This window comes from Mytilus edulis, chromosome 11 (assembly GCF_963676685.1).
Source record: "Mytilus edulis chromosome 11, xbMytEdul2.2, whole genome shotgun sequence".
In the NCBI taxonomy this organism is placed as follows: domain Eukaryota; kingdom Metazoa; phylum Mollusca; class Bivalvia; order Mytilida; family Mytilidae; genus Mytilus; species Mytilus edulis.
The window spans coordinates 21,997,416-22,021,398 of NC_092354.1; the positions used below are offsets into that span (position 1 = coordinate 21,997,416).

At 32.2% G+C, this 23,983-nt stretch overlaps 2 protein-coding genes across 4 annotated transcripts in view; one reads left to right on the forward strand and one right to left on the reverse strand.

Annotated features, from left to right (window-relative positions):
* The window catches only part of LOC139494683 (centrosomal protein of 78 kDa-like), a 70,708-nt gene extending 69,640 nt beyond the window's left edge, over positions 1-1,068 (reverse strand). Inside the window, exon 1 of one of the 2 annotated variants that reach the window (XR_011657115.1) lies at positions 952-1,068. The gene's annotated coding sequence lies outside the window, so the exon portion shown is untranslated. The remainder of the gene's footprint in view (positions 1-951) is intronic. The other variant, XM_071282854.1, reaches the window with a different exon arrangement.
* LOC139494695 (dnaJ homolog subfamily A member 1-like) lies at positions 1,050-15,488 on the forward strand. Of its 2 annotated transcripts, none has more exons than XM_071282871.1 (6): positions 1,050-1,179; positions 6,124-6,277; positions 8,466-8,748; positions 9,901-10,128; positions 10,861-11,091; positions 11,891-15,488. In XM_071282871.1, exons 2-6 carry the CDS (start codon positions 6,146-6,148, stop codon positions 12,217-12,219), a joined length of 1,203 nt encoding a protein of 400 aa, XP_071138972.1. In that variant the 5' UTR covers positions 1,050-1,179; positions 6,124-6,145; the 3' UTR covers positions 12,220-15,488. The 2 variants fall into 2 exon arrangements, with proteins under 2 accessions (XP_071138972.1, XP_071138973.1); XM_071282872.1 differs by having other exon boundaries at positions 1,051-1,175.
* Positions 15,489-23,983: the final 8,495 nt, after the last annotated feature.

Here is a 23,983-nt window from a genome sequence, read left to right on the forward strand (position 1 = left end):
GTTAAGTGTATTGCTAACTTTTATTTCATTGTTTCAAAATAAAGAGTGACTATAACAACATAAAATTGAGAAAGGAAATGTGGAATGTGTCAAAGCGACAACAACCCGACCATAGAGCAGACAACAGCCGAAGGCCACCAATGGGTCTTCAATGTAGCGAGAATTCCAGCACCCGTAGGTGTCCTTCAGCTGGCCCCTAAAAATATGTATACTAGTACAGTGATAATGGACGTCATACTAAACTCTGAATTATACACAAAAACAAAAATTAAAAATCATACAAGACTAACAAAGGCCACATATTTTTTTGTGTTGAATAAATTCTAATCATTTTTTGGTTAGTGCATTGCTATGATTTTTTGTTTCATTGTTTCAGATCAAAGGGGCCTATAAGCTGTTTAATAAAATCTTTTGTGTTTTTCATTTGAAATCTTCAATGTTTTTACTCATACCAAGCTAAATACATGCAGTATTTACATCAAATCAATTAAAAACAACAATCTTCATTTTCTAATTATTCAACTGGAATTTTATTGAAAATTGGGTACGAACGGACCTTGGGTGCAAACATGCGAGGTGCGAAAGTGTATTAGGCACAAACGAACCTGATACCTATCCCCCTCATAAATTATTTAGGGTTGTACATGTATGTTGTAAGCTTTTTAACATTTTGTATACTTCATGTACTTTAAAGAAAACTTTTGAATGCACACATATTATAATTTCTTTATAACTTTGTCTATTAGAGTATAAATACAAAGACAGTTACAAACATTGAAAAATTGCAAAATCAAAACAAAACATGCCGGTACTCGTCCCAGTTTTGCAAGATCTAACAGAACATTTCGGAGATTGACATGCTATGCGCCGATTTTAGCCATTTTACGATATTTTCAAAGTTGTTCCTCTGATATTTTATCACTAGACTTCGTGACAAGATAGATAATTTACCATTCATCACAAATAACAGAAGTTTTTCGCTTTCAAAATAAAAGGTTAGTGGCGCTGATTATTAGTTTACATCCCAGAATCCATTGTAACTTCCATAACCATCTGACGTCACTTCCGATAACAAGCACGTTCGTCTAGAAAATTCTCACAAAATCGAAAATAGATCTTTTGAGAAGGAAGTATCATTGCTAAAAGACTTAAAAGAAACGAAGAAACATAATTTAGTAGGTAAATTAAGCAAGAAATCTTTAGTGAAAGTTCCGTAGTGGTTGCTTTTTTTAGGCAGAATGACAAATTTGAAGAAAAGCTTGGTTTTTAGCAACAAAAAGGGGGGATGAAATATATTAGCTACCATTGTTCAAGATTTTAGTATGACACTAATAATCTATTATCAAAAGTCGAAGATTTAATCATGTTTTCATTCAGTTGCCAGTGTTAGTTGATGTATATTCTTACATACAAGTAGTCACACGCCCATCTGCCTGAAGCCTTTAGTTTATTCTTTGACTTTATCTACAAATACAATTCAATGTATGAATAAACCTTATCGTTATTTGTCCGCCTGTACTGGACATCACACATGTTCCCATAATATTTTGACGTCATAAATCAAAAGATCTGACGCCACAATGGAAAAGTCTTAGTGTATGATGCAAAAGTTTACGAAGCGGGACAGCTTTTCCGGTCAGCAATGGTCAGCCGGAAATAGCGAGAAGTTGTATACACTCACTATAGTACACCTTAGCGCTATTTGTCCCACATACCTAGTCATCACAAAGGTTCTCATAAATTTTTGACGTAACAATAGAATTTATCTAATGTTACAATGTAAAAGTGATTGTATGACGCCAATAGTTAAGGTAGCACAGATTCTTGCCATTCTTGGGTAAAGCAGCAAAGATTTCCAAATAGTGATAAGGTATATTGTTAAACTACATGTTGTAGACAAGTTTTGATGTAATTTTTAAGCAGTTAAGCTGCTTTATGCGAGCACCCTAGATTTATGTTCTACCCAATAAATGCTGAAATATGTGCCACTTTTATTATCTGACTGGCTATCATGTTATTTATAACTAATTGGACACTTTTTTCATACTTTTTATTTGGAATATAAAAAAATATTACCATAAAAACGTTAACTGGTCGTCGATTTTCCCAAAAGTTTTGAAGTTGCACATAGGAAGTAGTGCTCGATAAAATTCCTTCTATAGTTTATTATCCACTGTGCTGTTGGCTAAGATGTCAAAGATCAATTGTATGAAATATTTGATCGCCGAAAATCTATAAAGATGAGTCGTTTACATTTCCCATATGGCAAAAGTCGTAGGAATATTGTTGATCATCGATACGTATTTCATACGTCAGTAGTCTATTAATCAGCTGATATAAGTTGGCGGCAATTTCAAATTACATAGAAGACGAAATTTACGTACCTTTTAAAATTGGGAGAATTCTGATGAAACATAGGTACATCATTATTAATCATTTTATTCGTTTTTTTGTCTGAAATGATTGAGATTATTTAAATCGTCTTTATTCAGTAATCTTAAACGTATGCTCATTTGTTTTCTTGTTAATATTATTCCGATTTCTCGCAAATGACCTTCATGCTTGTCAAATTAAGTTATTGTTATTGTAGTTTTCTGATTGGTCGATGTCAAGGTCATTTTAAGATTGTTTCGCTTTTGTGAACAATGTAACATAATGCTACACGTGCTTTGATTAAGCTCAATATGTGCTTCAATAAATATTGTGATTAAAACTTTAACAATTGTTTTCTAAAGGACGGCATTATTTAACTTCAAAGTCGCATATTTTGTAAAATATTAAGTCCGAATCTGTGACGCGTATCACACCGTAATTGTTTTTAATTTACAAGGACTTTTCGATTTCCGGTACAGAAAAATACGACTTTTTTAAATGTTTTTTTTTTTTATAATTTTTCACATTTAAACACTCGTTAAGTGTTATTGAATCAATTCTATGCGGTTCCTTCAGCAACTTTATGCTGGCAAACGATTTCCCCATGAAAATAATATGAAAAGAAATCGCATGATACAATAAAAAGGTAACGACTAACGAGGCTCGAGAAATGTTTTAATATGTTTTCAACAAGTTGAAGTTACAAACAAGTTTTTCTTAATTCCTACTATTACAGTTATTGAAAGTTTAAATACATGTGTTTTTTTTATTATGATATTAGTAATGGAAGACAGTTAAACCGTAATCAAGATATATTTTAATTCAGTTATAATTTGAGACGTAAAAAAAATTGAGAGTGAACATGCAGTGTTCTCCCCAGGCCCTTAAAGGACCACGGGCCCGCGATGTATAATTTTCTACCGCGGTGGTATCGTTCTTGCCGCGATGTATAAATTTTCTCCGTGGTGCTAAAGTTTTCGGTAAAAAATTCGTATTAAAATCGGTAAAGTTTCAAATGACTTCAACTTTCAGTGAGGGTTAAAATTTTACATGAAAATTGACCAGTTCTAACCAGTTTAATCCAGTATTGATAGGTAGATTGTTTACACCACGTGATCGATTTACCTGTTGAGGTTAACATTGATGATTGGATTTAATCGATGTACATGATTCTCTTGTGTTTTAATTAATTAAGAGATCATAATTTTAATAACAGACTTGTAATAGGGGACAAGCAGACATTTGTGAATGAACTCTTTTACGCCAGTCTTTTAGTCAAAATAATTTGACTGTTATAGAAATTAATTGTGGAGTTATTTCCCCTGATTTTGCTTATTACAAATAAATGCTCCTCACATATAATTTCTCATTGAAAATTAAAATAAAGCACAAATTAAATGCAAAATTATATTAGAATGTTACATTAAGGATAAAAAAAATCTTAGAAGATACCAACGAAAATGTTTTGCAAATTATTTTAGAGAATGATACCTTTATTGATACACAGACATTTTGTAATTTTATATTAAATAGACTTTTACTTCACATGGGTCATTGATAAAAAAGCATCTTGTGCCTAAACTTCACAGGAATGTGAGTTTAGAATTACTAATACAATTGAAATTAAGTATTTATAAACTTAAACTTTTAAAATAATAACTAAGATGCATAAAAAAAATAAAAAAAACTGTTGTTAAAAAGAATGGAAAGTAGGTTTCAATTTACTGATGGTTCTGTAACAAAAATTAATCTTGTTCAAAGTTCATTGTTATGGTCAAATCTAACATGGGGAATGTGTAGTGTAACTTCAAGTATTGGGACAAAATGGCTTGATCCAAATATAAGAAGTAAGATATTAAAGTATAAAAACTGTTATATTGATTTACTTTTTCTACCAATAATGTTCTGACCCAAAGTCCATACAACACAGTACCACAGTAAACAAAACAAAGGCAAAAAGGTAATGACAAAAACCAACAAGAAAAAAATAAGCGACGCAACGCGACTCAAAATATTGTAAAATTCATTTCGTCACGCGTTACCCTGGTGCTATCCAAAAATCCTGGGGAGAACACTGAACATGGTGAAAATGGGGAATGTGTCATAGAGACAATAACCAGATCTTAGAGCAGACAACAGTCGAAGGTTACCAATGGATCTTTACTGCAGGGAGAAACTCCAACACCCAAAGGATTGCTTTTGCTGGCCCCTTAACGTAATAACAAAAATGTAAACTATTTGAACTAGTCACTTGTTCCGGTGGAACTTTTTAAACCAGAGGAAGAACAAAGTAACTACAATGTAGTTAATAAGTTCCGGAGAACTTTTCGGCTAGCTAGTTCTTTCCGCCTGGAACTTTCCAACCTCGCAACAAAAGAGCATTTACAATAACTTGGTCATCATACTAAAATCAGATGTATACACAAGAAATTAATAAAATTAAAAAAAATGTACAAAACAATTATGAAAAATAAATATGATATACAGCTACAATCACCACACTAGTCACTGGGTCCTCACTATGGACAGGTACATACAGAATGTGGCGGCTTAAACATCTTAACTGGCACAAACCTCTCCCCTAACATAGGACAGTGTATGTGTATAATCTCAGACATTGAATCTTTATAAATATAAATTGGAAATAACTTTTGAAAGTGGTAGGATTGCATAACATAAACATTACTGTACAAGCATTATTTGGTACTTTAGAAATAGCTGAGAACAATGCCTGAGATAAATATTTTGACTAATTCTTTACACTATTCATCTGAACGTGGCCAAGTTTGCCGTTGGGTTTTTGATTAACTGCCTATAGCACCCTTTGGTGCTTTGATTTAATGAACAGTCTGCACCCAAAACTTTTTCATCTACTAGTCCGGACACTAAATATCAAAACTTGTCCCTATAAGACTATAGAAAATTTTCACCAGTCCGAATTAATATTTACTAGACTGGGGCATCGGACTAGTGGCTAACGGTGCAGACTGAATGAACTACCCTGGTTGACCTGGGTTGATTTGTAGAAAGCACATCTAAAAAAAATATTCTGTGAAGATACATGTATATGCTTTGAGATGCTATTTAATTGTGGGTACAAGCATATTCATATATCAGAAACAAATTATAATACAATATCTAATAAACATGATAAAAATCAGGAGAAAGACACGATAACTTGAAATTATTAAAACATGCAATAAACATATTCTCTTTTGGTATTTAGCTGAATTTGCCTCTGAATGACCTTAGAACTTTTCAGAATAACATTCTGACGTCTAACAACAATCACTTTTTAATTGTGATGTCAAAGTTTACGGGTGTGCTTGTAAGAATGGTGGACACATTTGCATAACAATGTAAATGTCTATGTTGTTTTTACATTATTCTGTTATTCATAGTTATCAGTATTTTTTTGGGAAAAAAAATTCCCTACCTACACAGTCTGCGCCAAAAACTTTTTCATCTACTAGTCCAGAAACTAAATATCAAAACTTGTCCCTATACGACTATTATATAAAATTTAGAAAATTTTTATTAGTCCGTTACAATTCTGGGGCATCGGACTAGTGGCTAACCGTGCAGACTGCCTACATGTATATGTGTAACTACAGAATCTATATATGAACCTCTGGGTAGAGGAACAACAAACAAATTTTTATGTTTAACCTAATCTCTGGCAATGTTGGAGTTATGTCTGCAGTTTATTGAAATGACTTTTACGATTCATATCAATGTATTTCATTTCAGACTGAATATTTAGTGAGAAAACATGGTAAAAGAAACTGGGTACTACGATCTCTTGGGAGTGAAGCCTACTTCAACGCCAGATGAGATCAAGAAAGCTTACAGAAAATTAGCCCTGAAATTTCATCCAGATAAAAATCCAAATGAAGGAGAAAAGGTATTAATTAAAGGCTTTTATAGCTGACTATGCAGTATGGGCTTTGCTCATTGTTGAAGGCTGTACAATAACCTATATACTTTGTTAATTTCAATGACATTTTGTCACTTGTGGAGAGTTGTCTCATTGGCAATCATACCACATCTTCTTTTATATCTTTTATAAATATGAAAATCAGGAGATGTTGCATGATTGTCATTGAGACAACTATCTGTAGACCAAAAGAACAAAGAGGCAGTATGATTGTCAAGTAGAGAAATATCCACCAGATGTATGTTAAGGGGGTAGACCTTGGTTCAGGGAGATAACTCTTTAAATCAGTTAAGCGTTTGTAAAAGTCAAGTTCATCCATGTATTTTAAGCATTTACCTGAAACAGATTGAAAATAATCTATGTAACCTAGAAGGTCAGAATATATTCTTAAAAAATGGTTGACATAAACGTACTGATGATTTTAAGAGTTATTTCCCTTAACCTAGGTCTACCTCAAGTGTGTGAAGCCTTCAATAGATATATATACATTTTGTGTAGCTAGAAATTAATATAATACAAAAATGATATTCCATAAAATGCAAAATTATGACAAAATGTGAACCTGATTAATCTAAGTGTACAATAATGAACCAAAAAAAATATGCTACAACCACTGAATTACAGGTTTCCCACTTGGAAACATTTGGTGGAAGGAAGATCTCTATTTCAAGTCTATACATTAACCAGTCACTGAGTATGGGGAATTACTTAAATGAGTGATTAAGAAATCTCTGAAGTAACATTTTGTCCAGAAATGTTGGAAGTCAGAGTTGTTTTTCTTCGATAATCACTTTAATATTTAACTACAAAAAAATCATTTAATTAAATCAAATTTATTTTTATTGTAGCATTATATAGTATACAATGTATAATACTAAGAGTGAGTCATAGCAAGTTTTCTTATTTAAAAGTATATACTTTGAATGTTACAATGGTATTTCAAACATTGTGTATTATTATATACTTTTTGTGTGCCAGTGAATGTTAAGCAATCAATAATCAATTGATATTTATTTTTCGTTGGGCCTATGAAGAATTTTTAGATGTGTATTTTTAACGTTGTGTATTATTTGTATTTTGTAGTTTTAAAGCAATCAGTCAGGCCTGTGAAGAATTTTTTTAAGTGTATTTTTAACATTGTGTATTATTTGTATTTTGTAGTTTAAAGCAATCAGTCAGGCCTGTGAAGAATTTTTAGATGTGTATTTTTAACGTTGTGTATTATTTGTATTTTGTAGTTTAAAGCAATCAGTCAGGCCTATGAAGAATTTTAAGATGTGTATTTTTAACGTTGTGTATTATTTGTATTTTGTAGTTTAAAGCAATCAGTCGGGCCTATGAAGAATTTTTAGATGTGTATTTTTAACGTTGTGTATTATTTGTATTTTGTAGTTTAAAGCAATCAGTCAGGCCTATCATGCCTATGAAGAATTTTTAGATATGTATTTTTAACGTTGTGTATTATTTGTATTTTGTAGTTTAAAGCAATCAGTCAGGCCTATGAAGAATTTTTAGATGTGTATTTTTAACGTTGTGTATTATTTGTATTTTGTAGTTTAAAGCAATCAGTCAGGCCTTGAAGAATTTTTAGATGTGTATTTTTAACGTTGTGTATTATTTGTATTTTGTAGTTTAAAGCAATCAGTCAGGCCTATGAAGAATTTTTAGATGTGTATTTTTAACGTTGTGTATTATTTGTATTTTGTAGTTTAAAGCAATCAGTCAGGCCTGTGAAGAATTTTTAGATGTGTATTTTTAACGTTGTGTATTATTAATATTTTGTAGTTTAAAGCAATCAGTCAGGCCTGTGAAGAATTTTAAGATGTGTATTTTTAACGTTGTGTATTATTTGTATTTTGTAGTTTAAAGCAATCAGTCAGGCCTATGAAGAATTTTTAGATGTGTATTTTTAACGTTGTGTATTATTTGTATTTTGTAGTTGAAAGCAATCAGTCAGGCCTATGAAGAATTTTTAGATGTGTATTTTTAACGTTGTGTATTATTTGTATTTTGTAGTTTAAAGCAATCAGTCAGGCCTATGAAGAATTTTTAGATGTGTATTTTTAACATTTTGTATTTTGTAGTTTAAAGCAATCGCCTATGAAGAATTTTTAGATGTGTATTTTTAACGTTGTGTGTTATTTGTATTTTTTAGTTCAAAGCAATCAGTCAGGCCTATGAAGTATTATCAGACGTTAAAAAACGTGAAACCTATGACAGGGGTGGCGAGGAAGCCATTAAAGGGGGTGGCCATGGAGCAGATTTCCACAACCCCATGGATATATTTGATATGTTCTTCGGCGGCGGTGGAAGACAAAGGGGACCAAAGAAAGGCAAAGATGTTGTTCATCAATTGAAAGTGTCGCTAGAAGATTTATACAATGGTGCAACACGAAAATTAGCTTTACAGAAAAATGTTATATGTGGTAAATGTGAAGGTAAGACAAGAGTTTAAACTCAATAGAAAATATTTAATGGCACACAAGTTGTCTCCCCTTTTAAAGAAAAATGTTACAATGTCAAAAAGTAAAATTTAATACACAACAATTATAGAGTTATTTTCACATAGGGTGCAATCAACAGTTTTTTTCTATGACGTCACATTTTGAGGGACCATGCATAAGTGACCCTTAGTGGTGGACTGATTAATAAAGATACTTGTATAAAACTAGATATCACTGGAATCAGAATGTTCTCTAGTTTATAATGAAATAAAAATAATGTGTACTTTTAATATATTAAAAATATTCCATCCTATGAACATGGGGGGGAAAAGGTCTAATTTGAACATAAAAAACTTGAAACCCGGTCATGTGCACACCCATGAAGACATGATCCATGCACATTTTACATAATCAAAACTGTATGAAATTTGTAGGTTTTTACCTGGCCTTTCAAAAAAATCTTGTTTCAGGGTACGGTTTCCTGCTCCGAAAAGAGCTACAGTGGCTGCAAATAAGTTTTCAATTTTCACTGCCAAAAAAAAAGGTTGTTTACAGTGTTGTCTCCCCTCAAAACATGTAAAGTTAATATAATTTTTAAAATTATTTCAATCATTCAACCTGTTTTAATTCAAAGCTAATTAACTAATTTTTACAATCAAATACAAAAAACATGATACTTTTTCACCAATTGAGTAAATAAACAGGGGTTTCCCTCCATGGTTATTTTTAGTCGGGGAATAACCCCTAGTTTTTTATACGAAACTGTTTATAGCACCCATAATAAATATGAAGTTGATTCTTTTTCAACAACTTATTATATGCAATTTATACATACGTGTACCTTTACTACAAATAAACATTTAGCCAGATTTTTTGGAAGACACACACAAGAACATTAAGCTCCTTCTGAAAGAAATTTATGTAGTTTTGTAATGCATAAGCATATCTACTATAAACTTTCATGCTTTTGTTTACAAGTACCTTTTGTATGCACTTTTTAATATTAAATTCTCCCAACCTTAGAAATGATCACAATTCATTATTTTTGACCCCATAAATGTTAAACAGGGCCTGTTGCATGATTGTTCTGACAAAGATTCAAAACTGATTATCTCCCCTTAACATATTGTTTTTTATTCCTAACAGGTCGTGGAGGCAAAGAAGGAGCTGTAGGAAAATGTCGTATCTGCAAAGGAACCGGGATGCAGATCAGAATACACCAACTGGCTCCTGGTATGGTACAACAGATCCAGACAGTTTGTTCGGAGTGTCGAGGGGAAGGAGAGAGTATTGATCCCAAACATATGTGTAAACATTGTAATGGTAAAAAGGTCACAAGAGAAAGAAAAATTCTGGAAGTTCATATAGACAAAGGTAAAGATTTGTTCGCCTTCATTTGATTGACACACTTTATTTTCAATATTTAACATAACTTCATGAACTTTTAGCTCACTTGTGTATTTTTCAAATCTTTTAATTACTTAATGAATGGCTATTATTTATTTTGATTTTATTGAACCATAAAACTAATTTTTGACTCTTCACATTTTACATAATCCGCTTCACGGATTATGTAAAATGTGAAGAGTCAAAAATTAGTTTTATGGTTCACGGATTATGTAAAATGTGAAGAGTCAAAAATTAGTTTTATGGTTCAATAAAATCAAAATAAATTATTCCCATACATTATAAATAAATTTCTATCAAAAATAAGGCTTAAAGAACTTTTTATAATTATATTAACTATAACAATGTACACACATGTTGGCGTGTGAATATTAAACGTCAGAGTGGGCGTGTCACCATCAAAATTGACAACATTGAAAATAAAACTAATAATTTTAACCAATCAGAAGACAGTAAAAACACTAAATTTATTTATATTAATTTGTTGTTTAGATGAATAATTTTGTCACCAGAAGTTATTTTTCATGAAAAATTAGATAAACCACTGACACATCATTTTCAACTTATCATTCTTTGCATTGGTAAAAGCAAATTTTGTCCAGTTTAAAACCAGTCTACGATGGACAAAGGGAAGTAATTTATTTTAAAAGTGTGTAATAATAGAATCTATAGGACTAATGCATTTGACTTCAATTTTAGGAATGAAAGATGGAGAAAATATCCGATTCACAGGAGACGGTGACCAAGAACCAGGGATAGAAGCAGGGGATATAATCATTGTGCTAGATGAAAAAGAACACGACAGATTCCAGCGGCAAGACCTTGACCTTATTACCGAAATGGAAATTGAATTAGTGGAAGCTTTATGTGGATTTCAAAAAACTATACAAACATTAGACGATAGAACATTAGTTATTACAAGTCTTCCTGGTAAGAATGTATGAATAAAAATGGGGGGGGGGGGGGGGGGTATCAAGGATTTTTGAAAGGAGAGTGTTATTCTGGATAAATTGATTTAATAATGAAATTTTAATTTTATAGATCTCATTAAACTTTAATTTTTTGGCCAATGTGTTGTAGGTATCTATATCATGTATATAGGGGGCTTAACCTAATGATGTTATCTTATTATAAATTTAGTATAATAAGATAACACCATTAGGTCGCATTTTAATTTGCTTCAGCACATGAAAGCAAACTATACAGTTTTAAACTTTGAATAAAATTGAGAAAGGAAATGGGGAATGTGTCAAAGTGACAACAACCCGACCATAGAGCAGACAACAGCCGAAGGCTACCAGTGGGTCTTCAATGTAGCGAGAATTCCCGCACCCGTAGGTGTCCTTCAGCTTGCCCCTAAAAATATGTATACTAGTACAGTGATAATGGACGTCATACTAAACTCCGAATTATACACAAGAAACTAAAATTAAAAATCATACATATGTACAAGACTAACAAAGGCCGGAAGCTCCTGACTTGGGACAGGCGCAAAATGTCTTTTTAATCAGATGGAAGGTTGCTGTTAAATCCTGCAATATGAGGTGTCAGGTTGGATTTGACCATGTTCACGCCACAAAACAGAAAATTAATTATAAACAAGCAAGAACATATGTTTGTTGTTTGTTAATGCTACTTTCAGCTTTCAGGATGGTCTTGTTTTGTCATGTGTTCGGGAATGGTAAGCAGATCAATTAAGTAACATATAACCAATATTTTGACTTTTCAGGGGACGTTATCAAAGACAAAGAAATCAAATGTGTCATGAATGAAGGTATGCCAATTAAACGTGATCCATTCGAAAAAGGACGATTAGTAATTAAATTCAAAGTGAAATTTCCAGAGAACAATTTCTTACCAGCTGCCAAATTGACACAACTGGACAATTTACTTCCTCCTAGAAAAGAGGTAATAATTCCTGACGATGCTGAAGAACACGACCTTGAGGATTATAATCCACGTGACCGCAGACGTAGCAGACAAAGAAATGCACATGATGAAGACGATGACGACGAAATGGGACCAGGCGGACAGCGAGTGCAGTGTGCATCGCATTAAAATTGTAAACTAAAAAATCATTTATATTCAAGGCTAATTCATATGCATATGAAGGTTTTGAAAACATTTTTACATTTCATGAATTGTGTGATAATTTTTATTATCTTGTCACATTTTCAAATATTTATATATAAAGAAAATCAAATAAATTCAGTTTGACTGCCATTACTAAAAATAGGACATGTATGGGGTACTAAAGTCAGTATAGAAAACTTCTTTACATGAAACTAATTTATAAATTATGTTGATGTTACTAAGGCCAAAATATATATACCTGTCTGTTCCCAGCTAATGACCAATCCTATGCACATGTTTGAAGGGCTAAATTGTAAAAATTTAGTGCCTTGAAATGTCTTTAAAAACAGCATTTAGACTACCTCTTTTAATTATGATTCCTCTGATGTTTTCAGTCAAATTTTTTTATACCCAAAAATTAAAATTCAAATTGACCAAGCCTATGATTTTGGAATAAGAGGTAGAACAAAAATATTTTTACATTTTTGGTCTGATAGCTGTTCCAGAAAAATCTAAGGGTTCTCTAATGGGTTTTCTTCAATGAGTAGATTACTTTAGATCTAAAAAAAAAAAATAGCAAGTGGTTTGTAGTTCAATGTTATGGGTGTTGGGGCTTTATTGCACCTGCTATTCAAAATTTTTATCTAAGGCCTAAAATAAAATATTGTTAGTTTCCCCAATCCCGACCGACCCTGCTAAAACGTTGCTACTCATAAAATTTTATTTTATTCATTTACTATTTTTAGGCTTGTTGGATCCACCATTATTGTTTCAGCTAATTGGAAAAAAATAAAATTATTTCCCTACCTACCTACCCACAACTGGCTTGGCAGGGTCGGGATAGGGAAAACAAATAATATATTAATTTAGGCCTAATATCAAAATTAATTTGGGACCGCCCATACCAAAAATGAACTTAACTAATTATACTAATATTTGTAGACAATGAACTAAAATACATGTGTTCATTTGGAAGACTCAGATCATTGTGTTGTTTGGTTGGCCTTTTTTTTCTTTTGTTTTTTTTTTTTATGGCTGTAGAAATATTTCACACATGGGATAAATCTGATAATTTCATTCCACAAAAGGTGATACATGGTCAATGTAAGAAAAAGGAATAACTTTTCCAAGAATTCAAATATAGACAAATTTTCAGTTCAAGACTTAACAACACTGAGGATTTAACTCATATTCATAAGCTTCATATATTCACGAATGTGTTATTCGATTACTGGTTGAATGTTTTCTATGTCTGAATTCTTGGTTTTTTCATTCAATAATTATTGTGGTGCAAGCAAATGGAATTGAACATTTACTGTGGATTAATTAACTGTTTTTCGTTGCCCCTTTTCATGGAATTTATGGGTACAGGTGAACCAGAAATTTAAATATTCAACGAATAGCAAATTTTTAACAAGACTTTTGGTAAAACCATGAAAAATATTTGTAAGAGCTTAAAATGTTCTAACATGTAAATTAAGTCTTTAAATATTATAATTTATTGATGTCATTCAACTATTTAAGGCTATAACTTTTGTTCATTTTTTTGTGATTGATGGAAAACTAACACCTGTTTTAAGGTTTGTGTTTTGAGGTATGGTTGTCATGTGTGTCATTTGGTTGCTGTCTCATTGGTTATACTGTGGATTCATATTCGTGGATATTTGATTTCTTAATTTTGCCAAAACCTGTATACAAAGCCTTTAGATTGAAAATATGATAATTGTTTAACATTTGATTTTGTGGTTCACCTGTAACCATGAAACCCACGGAAATTGGTATCCAATGAATATTAATGAATCCACAGTATTCCCATATCATCACCTTTAAATTCTTTAAAAAAAAAATTGATATTCAAATGTGAACGACAGAACCTGTTTTCTCTTAGGTTTGAAAAAGTAGGCACATCTGGTTTTTTCATTTCAGCGTGCCTGTAAACAAAATTACTTAAAAACTTCACTTTTTTTTTCTAAAGGCAACTACTGAATAGTATATGCATTTTAAGTTCTTTTAATGAAAGTATGAAAGTATCTTGTGTCTCTAGAAAATTGATACATCTAGAAACTTTGTCTACTTTATGTGAATTGAGGGATTGAAACAAAAAAATGTACTGTGAATTTATTTTTTTTACCTGTATATGTAAATGATTTTAGCGGATGTTGTACTTTAACCAGAAATTTAAGTGTCCAACAAAGTTCAAGTTTTCTACATGGAAAAAAACCCATGAAAATTGGAACAATGAATTACAATATTGTATTTTCTTATCATAAGGCTCAATGGACCATGGACAATAAGCTTAACCTGAATCCATAGTATTGTTTATACTAAATACTGTGGATTCATTAATATTTGTTGGATACTAATTTTCGTGGATCTCTTGGGAACAGGGGAACCACAATTTAAATGTTCAACGAAATACAAATTTTCAACCGCAGAGTATGATGACTTTGCCAAAACCATGAAATCAAATATCTATGAATATGCAAGTTTTCATCAATCCATGAAAATTGGTACCAAACAAAAATAAATGAATCCACAGTCATTTATTGACATTCTTAATCTCTGTGATCAAGACACTATAGCCTACATGTATATAAATGTAAACGTCATGAATTCAAATTGAGACTGCAGTGACCTATTTTATCTTTTTGGGTGCCGTGACTCAATCTGTATATTTATCATGTTGGAAATGAAACATTGTAATTGTGATGTGTTTTATATTATTATACAATTAAATGTGGATTCTTGCATGAATTATGTTGTAGATGTCAATTAAAGTGAGATACTGTGGATTCATTATTATTCGTTGGATACCAATTTCCGTAGATTTCATGGGTACAGGTAAACCACAAAATTAAAAACTAATAACAAAATTTCCATAAACTTGTAAGCAGACTTCAGCATAACCAAGAAATTAAACAGTGTTCTCCCCAAGGCCTTTTAGCATCATGGTAATGTGATGCTATCTGAAATGGTTTTCTTGTAGATAGTGTTATGGATGTGATGCTATAATTTCTAGAAAAAAGATGGTATTTCAATTTCCCCTGTTAACCATGATGCTAAATAAAATATCTGGGGAGAACACTGAATTATTAAATATCCTCAAACATCTCAAGTTTGACTTAATCTACGAAAATTGGTACCAACGAAAATAAATGAATTTACAGTATGCATTGACAAAGGATATTAAACCAGTAAAAAAACTTGTCTGATGTGTATACTAGACCCAAGTGTCTAATAAAATTTTAGCGATCTTTTTTGTCATATTTCATGTACAGTTTACAAGCCTGGCAAAAATGAAGTCCAAGTTGTTGCAAGTTGCATTTCCTCAATAAAAGGGTCTTTTATCATCATTTATACCAGCTGAGTGTTTTTCAAAGCTTTTAAAATCACCTTATTCAAATCTGGTTGACAACTTTTTATCCAGTTATCAAATCACAGTGTGACTTCTCATGATTCAATGGGATCTGTAAACCAAAACCAATTCATTTCCTTTCCAATTTCCTAACAGACTGGTTCCCTGTCCTTTATCTGTTTGACTCTTAATTGACAAGGATTGTTGGATATCCTTTCTCTTCAGGTAATCCAGCTTCATGGTCAAGAAAAAAACAGGAGTGAACACACTGAAATGTCTTGCCTTCTTTACTATCCATTGATATTATGTTCATAGTCAATAGACCACTTTCGAGTTCATCTGTCACCGGAAAAAAACTCATCAATTATATGCGCCTTTATGACGTCATTTACCAGATAGAGGGGGTCGCCAGTATCCCTGCACTATTTACGTTCATCAAGCATCTTAGTGATCTTCATTGTGCAGGATAAACTAGAAATAATGGTTGTTCTGTAGGTACTTAATGACAATTCACTAATGACAGCAATGCTGATTGTCAATTTTGAGAATTCAATTTGCCGAATAATTCATACAATATAGAATTATAGTTTTCCAACCACTCGCTCAACATTGGAATGGAAGTAACGACGCCCCTAAACGCACAAATGACGTTCACTAAAACCAGAGTTTTTGACAGAAATGCATCGAACTCGAAAGTTGTCTATTGCATAAACTTTACATGAATCATGATCCAAAATATAGTTTACCTATTGCTTATAGTTTCTAAGAAACAGACTTAACCAAGAAAACTAAGCATTGACCAATGAACCATAAAAATGAGGTCAAGGTCAGATGAACCATGTCGGACAGACATGTACACTTTACAATCAATCTGCATTTAATATATGTGACCTGTTGCTTACAGTAAATTAGAATCAAACTTAACCATGAAAACTTAACACTGAGCAATGAACCCTGAAAATGAGGTAAACTACGAGACTGATGTGTTTATCAGAAAATATTTTATGAGGTCAAGGTAAGATGACCCCTACCAATTGGACATGTTCACCCTTATAATCATTTCATACACCAATTATAGTAGACCTATTGCATATACATGTAGTATAAGAAAAACAGCCTAAAACCACTGAACCATGAAAATGAGGTCAAGGTCAGATGACGCCTGCCAGTTGGACATATACACCTAACAATCCTTCCATACACCAAACATACTAGATCTATTGCCTATAGAATCTGAGATTAGGACTTGACCACCAAAACTTAACCTTGTTCACTGATCCATGAAATGAGGTCGAATTCGAGTGAAAACTGTCTGATGGGCATGAAGACCTTGCAAGGTATGCACATACCAAACAGAATTATCCTATTACTTATAATAAGAGGAAAATTAACATTACAACAAATCTAACTTTTTTTTCAAGTAATCACTGAACCATGAAAATGAAGTCAAGGACAATGGACATGTGACCGACAGAAACTTTGTAACATAAGGCATTTATAAACTAAGTATGAAGCATCCAGGTCTTCCTCCTAAAATATGACGCTTTTAAGAAGTTAGTTAACGCCGCCGCTGGAGCACTATCCCTTTGTCGAGCTTTCTGCAACTGAAGTTGCAGGCTCGACAAAACTGGCCTGATTTTCTCTTTCTATAGAAGTTTTCAAGATAATAGACAAAACTTGCACGATACCCCCATGTTTTACTTTAAGCCATGTTAGCCTTGTTTGCTGGCAGACAGAAGTTTTGTAAAATTTTGCCCAGTAGTTTCTGAAAAGATTTATGTAAAAATTAACAACGATGGACGTCAAAGGACGATGACATGTGATGAGAAATACTCACTTGGTCCTTGGGTCAGGTGAGCTTTAAATACATAACAACTCAAGGAGTTGAGATAGAAATTTAGAAACTCTACAATTCATGTGGGTTAGATGTTTAAAACACTTCAATTCATGTGGATTAAATATTAAAAAAAACCCACTTTATATTGAATTTTAAACAACAGTGTATATATGCTGAAAGGTCTCGCCTGTTTTACTTATCATTGAATTTATGTTGACACTCTGTAACAAAGAAGTATCTCATAATCTTTATAATAATATAATAATAATAATTCTTTATTTAAAGAGAGTTACACAGTTAGCTATGAAGCTAATCTTCCCTGAGGCCCTCATGCAATACAATGACATATAACAAACAATTACAAAATATCAAATAAACACACATACATGAATAATGCAATAAAAAATTGTTATGAAATATAAAATTTTCAAAACGGGTAAAAGTTACAAATTCATATATGACATATATAGTATTGCCATCAACAATATCATAAGTTTGAGTAAGTGTGAGAAAATTATTATGAGCAGCTAGAAGGATAATTATTATGCATATAAAATCGCACAGCTTCTGTGTTAATGTTCCAACAAGTAATTTTTATACGACCGCAAAATTTGAAAAAAATTTCGTCGTATATTGCTATCACGTTGGCGTCGTCGTCGTCGTCGTCCGAATACTTTTAGTTTTCGCACTCTAACTTTAGTAAAAGTGAATGGAAAACTATGAAATTTTAACACAAGGTTTATGACCACAAAAGGAAGGTTGGTATTGATTTTGGGAGTTTTGGTTCCAACATTTTAGGAATTAGGGGCCAAAAAGGGCCCAAATAAGCATTTTCTTGGTTTTCGCACTATAACTTTAGTTTAAGTTAATAGAAATCTATGAAATTTTGACACAAGGTTTATGAGGGGGGGCAAGGGGTTTAACTGTTATGCTGTTATGGGGCATTTCAATTCTTTGTTATCTGTTATTCTGAAAATATATTTACTGTTAGCTGTTATTGACTTATTCTTTGTTAGCTGTTATAGGACTATTATCTATTTTGTTATCTGTTATTGTGAGAATGTATTTGCTGTTAACTGTTATTGAAAACTGGAATGTTAGCATTTTGACAGCCAATCTTCCGTAGAATTTGAAGATAATTGAAAATTGTAATTTGAATGGATGATAGTCTCATTGGCACGCTTACCACATCTTCTTACAATGTATATCTATTGGGGTCTTTCTACTGGTAATATCGGGTGGCCCTGTCTTTGCAGAAGAATTTCAGTAACATACATCACATAAACATATTAAAATCAATTGGACCCAGGACCATTCCAGTATATATTATTATTATACTTTGTATTAAATTCCATTGTCTGTGAACATGTAGCATTTTGTACAAATTATAATTCACTTATTACTTGTACAATAACTTATAGTATGGATTTTGTTATAAAAAAGCATTGGTACACCCAGTCCCTATAGATTATTTTTATTCAATGACCACATAATAATCTTTATGATGTACTGTTACACCACGTCTCTGATTAGGGGAGGATTGGACACCAACTAGCATGCTAACGTTGACGCAATCACATTCTGTATGTGCCTACTTCCAAGTCAGGAGCCTGGATTCAGTGGTTGTAGTTTGTTACTGTGTTACTAAGTTTCTCGTTCACTATTTTGTGGATAAATTAGGCAGTTATTTTTCTCCTTTGAATTATTTTACATTACTAAGTGATATGGGTTTGAATTATGGCTTTTGAAATTATACAACATCTATTTCTTTTAGCATTTATATTATAAGTGCTACTCCCTCTCTTTTCATTTACATGAAAGAGAACCCTGACCACCATATTTTTAAAAGTTTTTTAACTGCTTCACATGGCGAGAATTGAAGCTCTGAAACCATTGATGCAAATAAAGATGTGTCTTCATTTTAATTTTTCGTTAAATACCCTTTTTAAAATCCTACAGCTTCTCCCATGCTGTACCCAAATTTTCCATATTCTATAATTTCACATAAGAGGCATGATTGGTGTTTCACTTGGTGTCATCCAAATTTTCACTAGGTCCACATTCTATTATACAAAATGTACTATCAAATTGTCACTTGAGGCAATTTCTATTATCAGAAGAACCATAACTGGAATGCGTGTTTCAGTTACATGTCCTGTCTCAACTGATCTGGGTATTTTTGTATTTTATAAGTAAGTTTTATCAGGAGGTCATTAAATAAAAAAAATATATTGTGCATCAATTTTTTTTTATTACTTGTAAAGTATATATATTGCTTTTCAGAAGAAAAAAAATCTAAAAATCAAATTGATAATAAATTGTCACTGGCTGCACTATTTTCAAAAATTAAATAAAAAAACCTAAATCATTAACAATTGATCCCCCAAATGCCCTAGATTAAAAATATCCCTATATCAAAAACAGAAACTAGTAATTTCGTTCAGAAAAATTCAACAATCATATATTAGAACTTATTTAAAATTTTCTAGGTCCATACCACAAGTTATATACTAAGATCTACGAGTCATCTACTGGATTGGTCCTGGGCAGATTTATTTTCATATTTCATTTACTGTTATCTGTTATTATACCTTTTCAATTCCTTGTTATCTGTTTTCCACCAAATCAATTCACTGTTTTGCTGTTATGGGGACCCCCTTGAACCCCCTCGTTTATGACCACAAAAGAACGGTTGGGATTGATTTTGGGAGTTTTGGTTTCAACAGTTTAGGAATTAGGGGCCAAAAAAGGGCCCAAATAAGCATTATTCTTGGTTTTCGCACCATTACTTTAGTTTAAGTAAATAGAAATCAATGAAATTTAAACACAATGTTAATGACTACAAAAGGAAGGTTGGTATTGATTTTGGGAGTTCAGGTCCCAACAGTTTAGGAATAAGGGACAAAAAAGGGACCCAAATAAGCATTTTTCTTGGTTTTCGCACCATAACGTTAGTATAAGTAAATAGAAATCTATGAAATTTAAACACAAGGTTTATGACCATAAAAGAAAGGTTGGTATTGATTTTGGGAGTTTTGGTCCCAACAGAATAAGGGGCCCAAAGGGTCCAAAATTAAACTTTGTTTGATTTCATCAAAATTGAATAATTGGGGTTCTTTGATATGCCGAATCTAACTGTCATGACTGTGTATGTAGATTCTTAACTTTTGGTCCCGTTTTCAAATTGGTCTACATTAAGGTCCAAAGGGTCCAAAATTAAACTTAGTTTGATTTTGACAAAAAATGAATCAGTTAGGTTCTTTGATATGCTGAATCTAAAAATGTACTTAGATTCTTGATTATTGGCCCAGTTTTCAAGTTGGTCCAAATCGGGGTCCAAAATTAAACTTTGTTTGATTTCATCAAAAATTGAATAAATGGGGTTCTTTGATATACCAAATCTAACTGTGTATGTAGATTCTTCATTTTTGGTCCTGTTTTCAAATTGGTCTACACTAAAGTCCAAAGGGTCCAAAATTAAACTTAGTCTGATTTTAACAAAAATTGAAATCTTGGGGTTCTTTGATATGCTGAATCCAAAAATGTACTTAGATTTTTTATTATGGGCCCAGTTTTCAAGTTGGTCCAAATCAGGATCTAAAATTATTATATTAAGTATTGTGCAATAGCAAGTCTTTTCAATTGCACAGTATTGCGCAATGGCAAGAAATATCTAATTGCACAATATTGTGAAATAGCAAATTTTTTTTTAATTAGAGTTATCTTTCATTGTCCAGAATAGTAAGCAAGAAATATCTAATTGCAAAATATTGTGCAATAGCAAGATTTTTTTTTAATTGGAGTTATCTTTCTTTGTCCAGAATCAACTTAAATCTTTGTTATATACAATATACAATGTATATTCACTTTTTACTACCAACTGATAAATTAAAATAATCTTTACCATTCAGTGATAACAAGCAGTTTTTTTACATCTTAATATTTTATGATGTATTTAAATGAGTAGTTATTGTTGCAAACTCCATTAGAAATTTTCATTGAGATTAGTTTTGGAATAAGGGAAAGGGGGATGTGATTAAAAAAATTGGGTTCAATTTTTCTCATTTGAAATTTCATAAATAAAAAAGAAAATTTCTTCAAACATTTTTTTGAGAGGATTAATATTCAACAGCATAGTGAATTGCTCTAAGAGAAAACAAAAATTTCAAGTTCATTAGAACACATTCATTCTGTGTCAGAAACCTATGCTGTGTCAACTATTTAATCACAATCCAAATTTAGAGCTGAATCCAGCTTGAATGTTGTGTCCATACTTGCCCCAACCGTTCAGGGTTCAACCTCTGCGGTCGTATAAAGCTACGCCCTGCAGAGCATCTGGTTTAAATCTTTTTTGAATGAGCTTGTACTTGAGGTTGATTTTTTCAGGGATATTGGTAAGTTATTCCATAAAATAGATCCTGAATATATAAAAGATTTCTTATACAGCTCTGTTTTGGAACTTGTAAATTTTTGCAAGAGGCATTTCTCAAACAATATTGGTTTATTTCTGGCATTTCTTTAAATTTTTCAGTGAGATATACAGGGGCTTCATTCTTAAGGCATTTCTGCATCAAAACAGATTTGTGGTATGAAATTCTGTTCTCTACTGTCATCCATCCAAGCTGTTTAAACAGTGGAGCTGCTGATGAAAGTGGATCAGCATCTAAAATAAGTCTTGCAGCCCTTTTCTGCAATTTTATTATTCTGACTAGCTCATTTTTAGCACAACCACTCAAAATAATACAATAATCTATCAGTGGGAGAATATAACTATTATAAAACAATTTTCTTAGATCAATATTTAGAATTTCTTGATTTTAGAGAGCAGTGGCGGATCCAGAACTTTTCCTAAGGGGGGGCCGCTGACTGACCTAAGGGGGGCCCGCTCCAGTCATGCTTCAATGATTCCCTATATAATCAACCAAATTTTTCCCATGAAAGGGGGGGGGGCCGCCCCCCCCCCCCCTGGATCCGCCTATGGAGAGTAAATGAAGTCTAGATGATATAAATGAACATAAGTAATTAAAATGGCCTGTCCAGGACAGATTAGAGTCAATTCTTACACCTAAAAGTTTTTCAATTGATGATTTTTGAAGAATATTATTCTCAATAGTTAGAACTAGGTCTGCTTGATTTAAACGCAGCCTTTGTCTTGTACCTATAACCATGCATTTTGTCTTATCCGAATTTATAAACATGTTATTTTCATGACACCATTTTTCAACACATTGGAGATCATCTTGTACTTTTAATTGCATATCAGCAATATAGTTGTGTCATCAGCATACAAGTCTGTATGTCAATCTTAACATTAGGCCAATTAAAAATAATTGGTAGATTTTCATCCCCGCCCGCCCCTCTGAAATCGTCCCGCCCCGATTTTTGTTATTTTGAAAAATTTTCGACTTCCGGATTTGTTCATCTCCGTTTCTGGTAACCGTTAAAAATTGTGTTTCCTTCCAAACTTCCTGTTTCAAATTTGGAAATAAAAATTAAAAAATAAAATCCTCCCACCCGCCCCATTTTTTCAAAAATTTGGATGAAAATCTACTAATTAATTTTAGTTGGCCTTATCCAGGTTAGATGATATGGACTAGAACGACATATAAACCTTACATGCATGCCATACACCAAATATTGCTGTATTTGAAAATACACCAAATCACAAAAACGTAACATTGGCCAATGAACCGTGAAAAGAGTCCAAGGTCAAATGAAACCAGCCAGAGTGACTTCTACCCCTTACAATCATTTCATACACAACATATAATTGACCTATTGTTTGTAGTATCTGAGGCTCTGAGCAACTGACCTTTAGAAACAAGTAACTTTAACCTTGATCCCTGATCTGAAATGATGTCAAGGTAGAGTGAACTCTGTCTGACAGACAAGTATGAATATACAATGAACCCATATATACTTCATGTAATTATCCTATATATCTACTACTCATAATAAGTGATAAATTCACATGACAATTTTTTTTAAACATTTGCTGAATCACGAAAATGAGGCTAAGGAGAGCAAAAGAGACAGAAGGTATCTGCATACAGGTCTTCTAACACCAGAATGATCAATTATAGATTTATACAAATAGTTCAGTTACTGTGGATTCATTTATTTTCATGGATACCAATTTTCGTTGATAAAGGAAAAGTTGCATTTTCGTCGATAATCGATTTTGTGGTTTTGCCAAGGCCTGTATTTATCTGTTTGTGCCAATAGAAGATTTGTACTTCCTTGTGCATTTAATTTGGTGGTTTACCTTTACCAACGAAATCCACGAAAATTGGTATCCAAGAATAATCATGAATCCACAGTCTATGACAGTATGCAACCGCTGCCATTGGATAGAAATACCCATGTCTCGCATACTGTGATTTTCGCCTCAGGCATGACAAAAACACTTCATCTTGTGTGGATTCAATTTAGAAATACACTGCAATTCATTCATTCCAGCCTGTCCATGTATAAAGTCCATATAGTTAATATTATCAATTCAATATTATGAATATACATATCTAGTCATTTAAATAAATTTAAAAAAAAACACAACA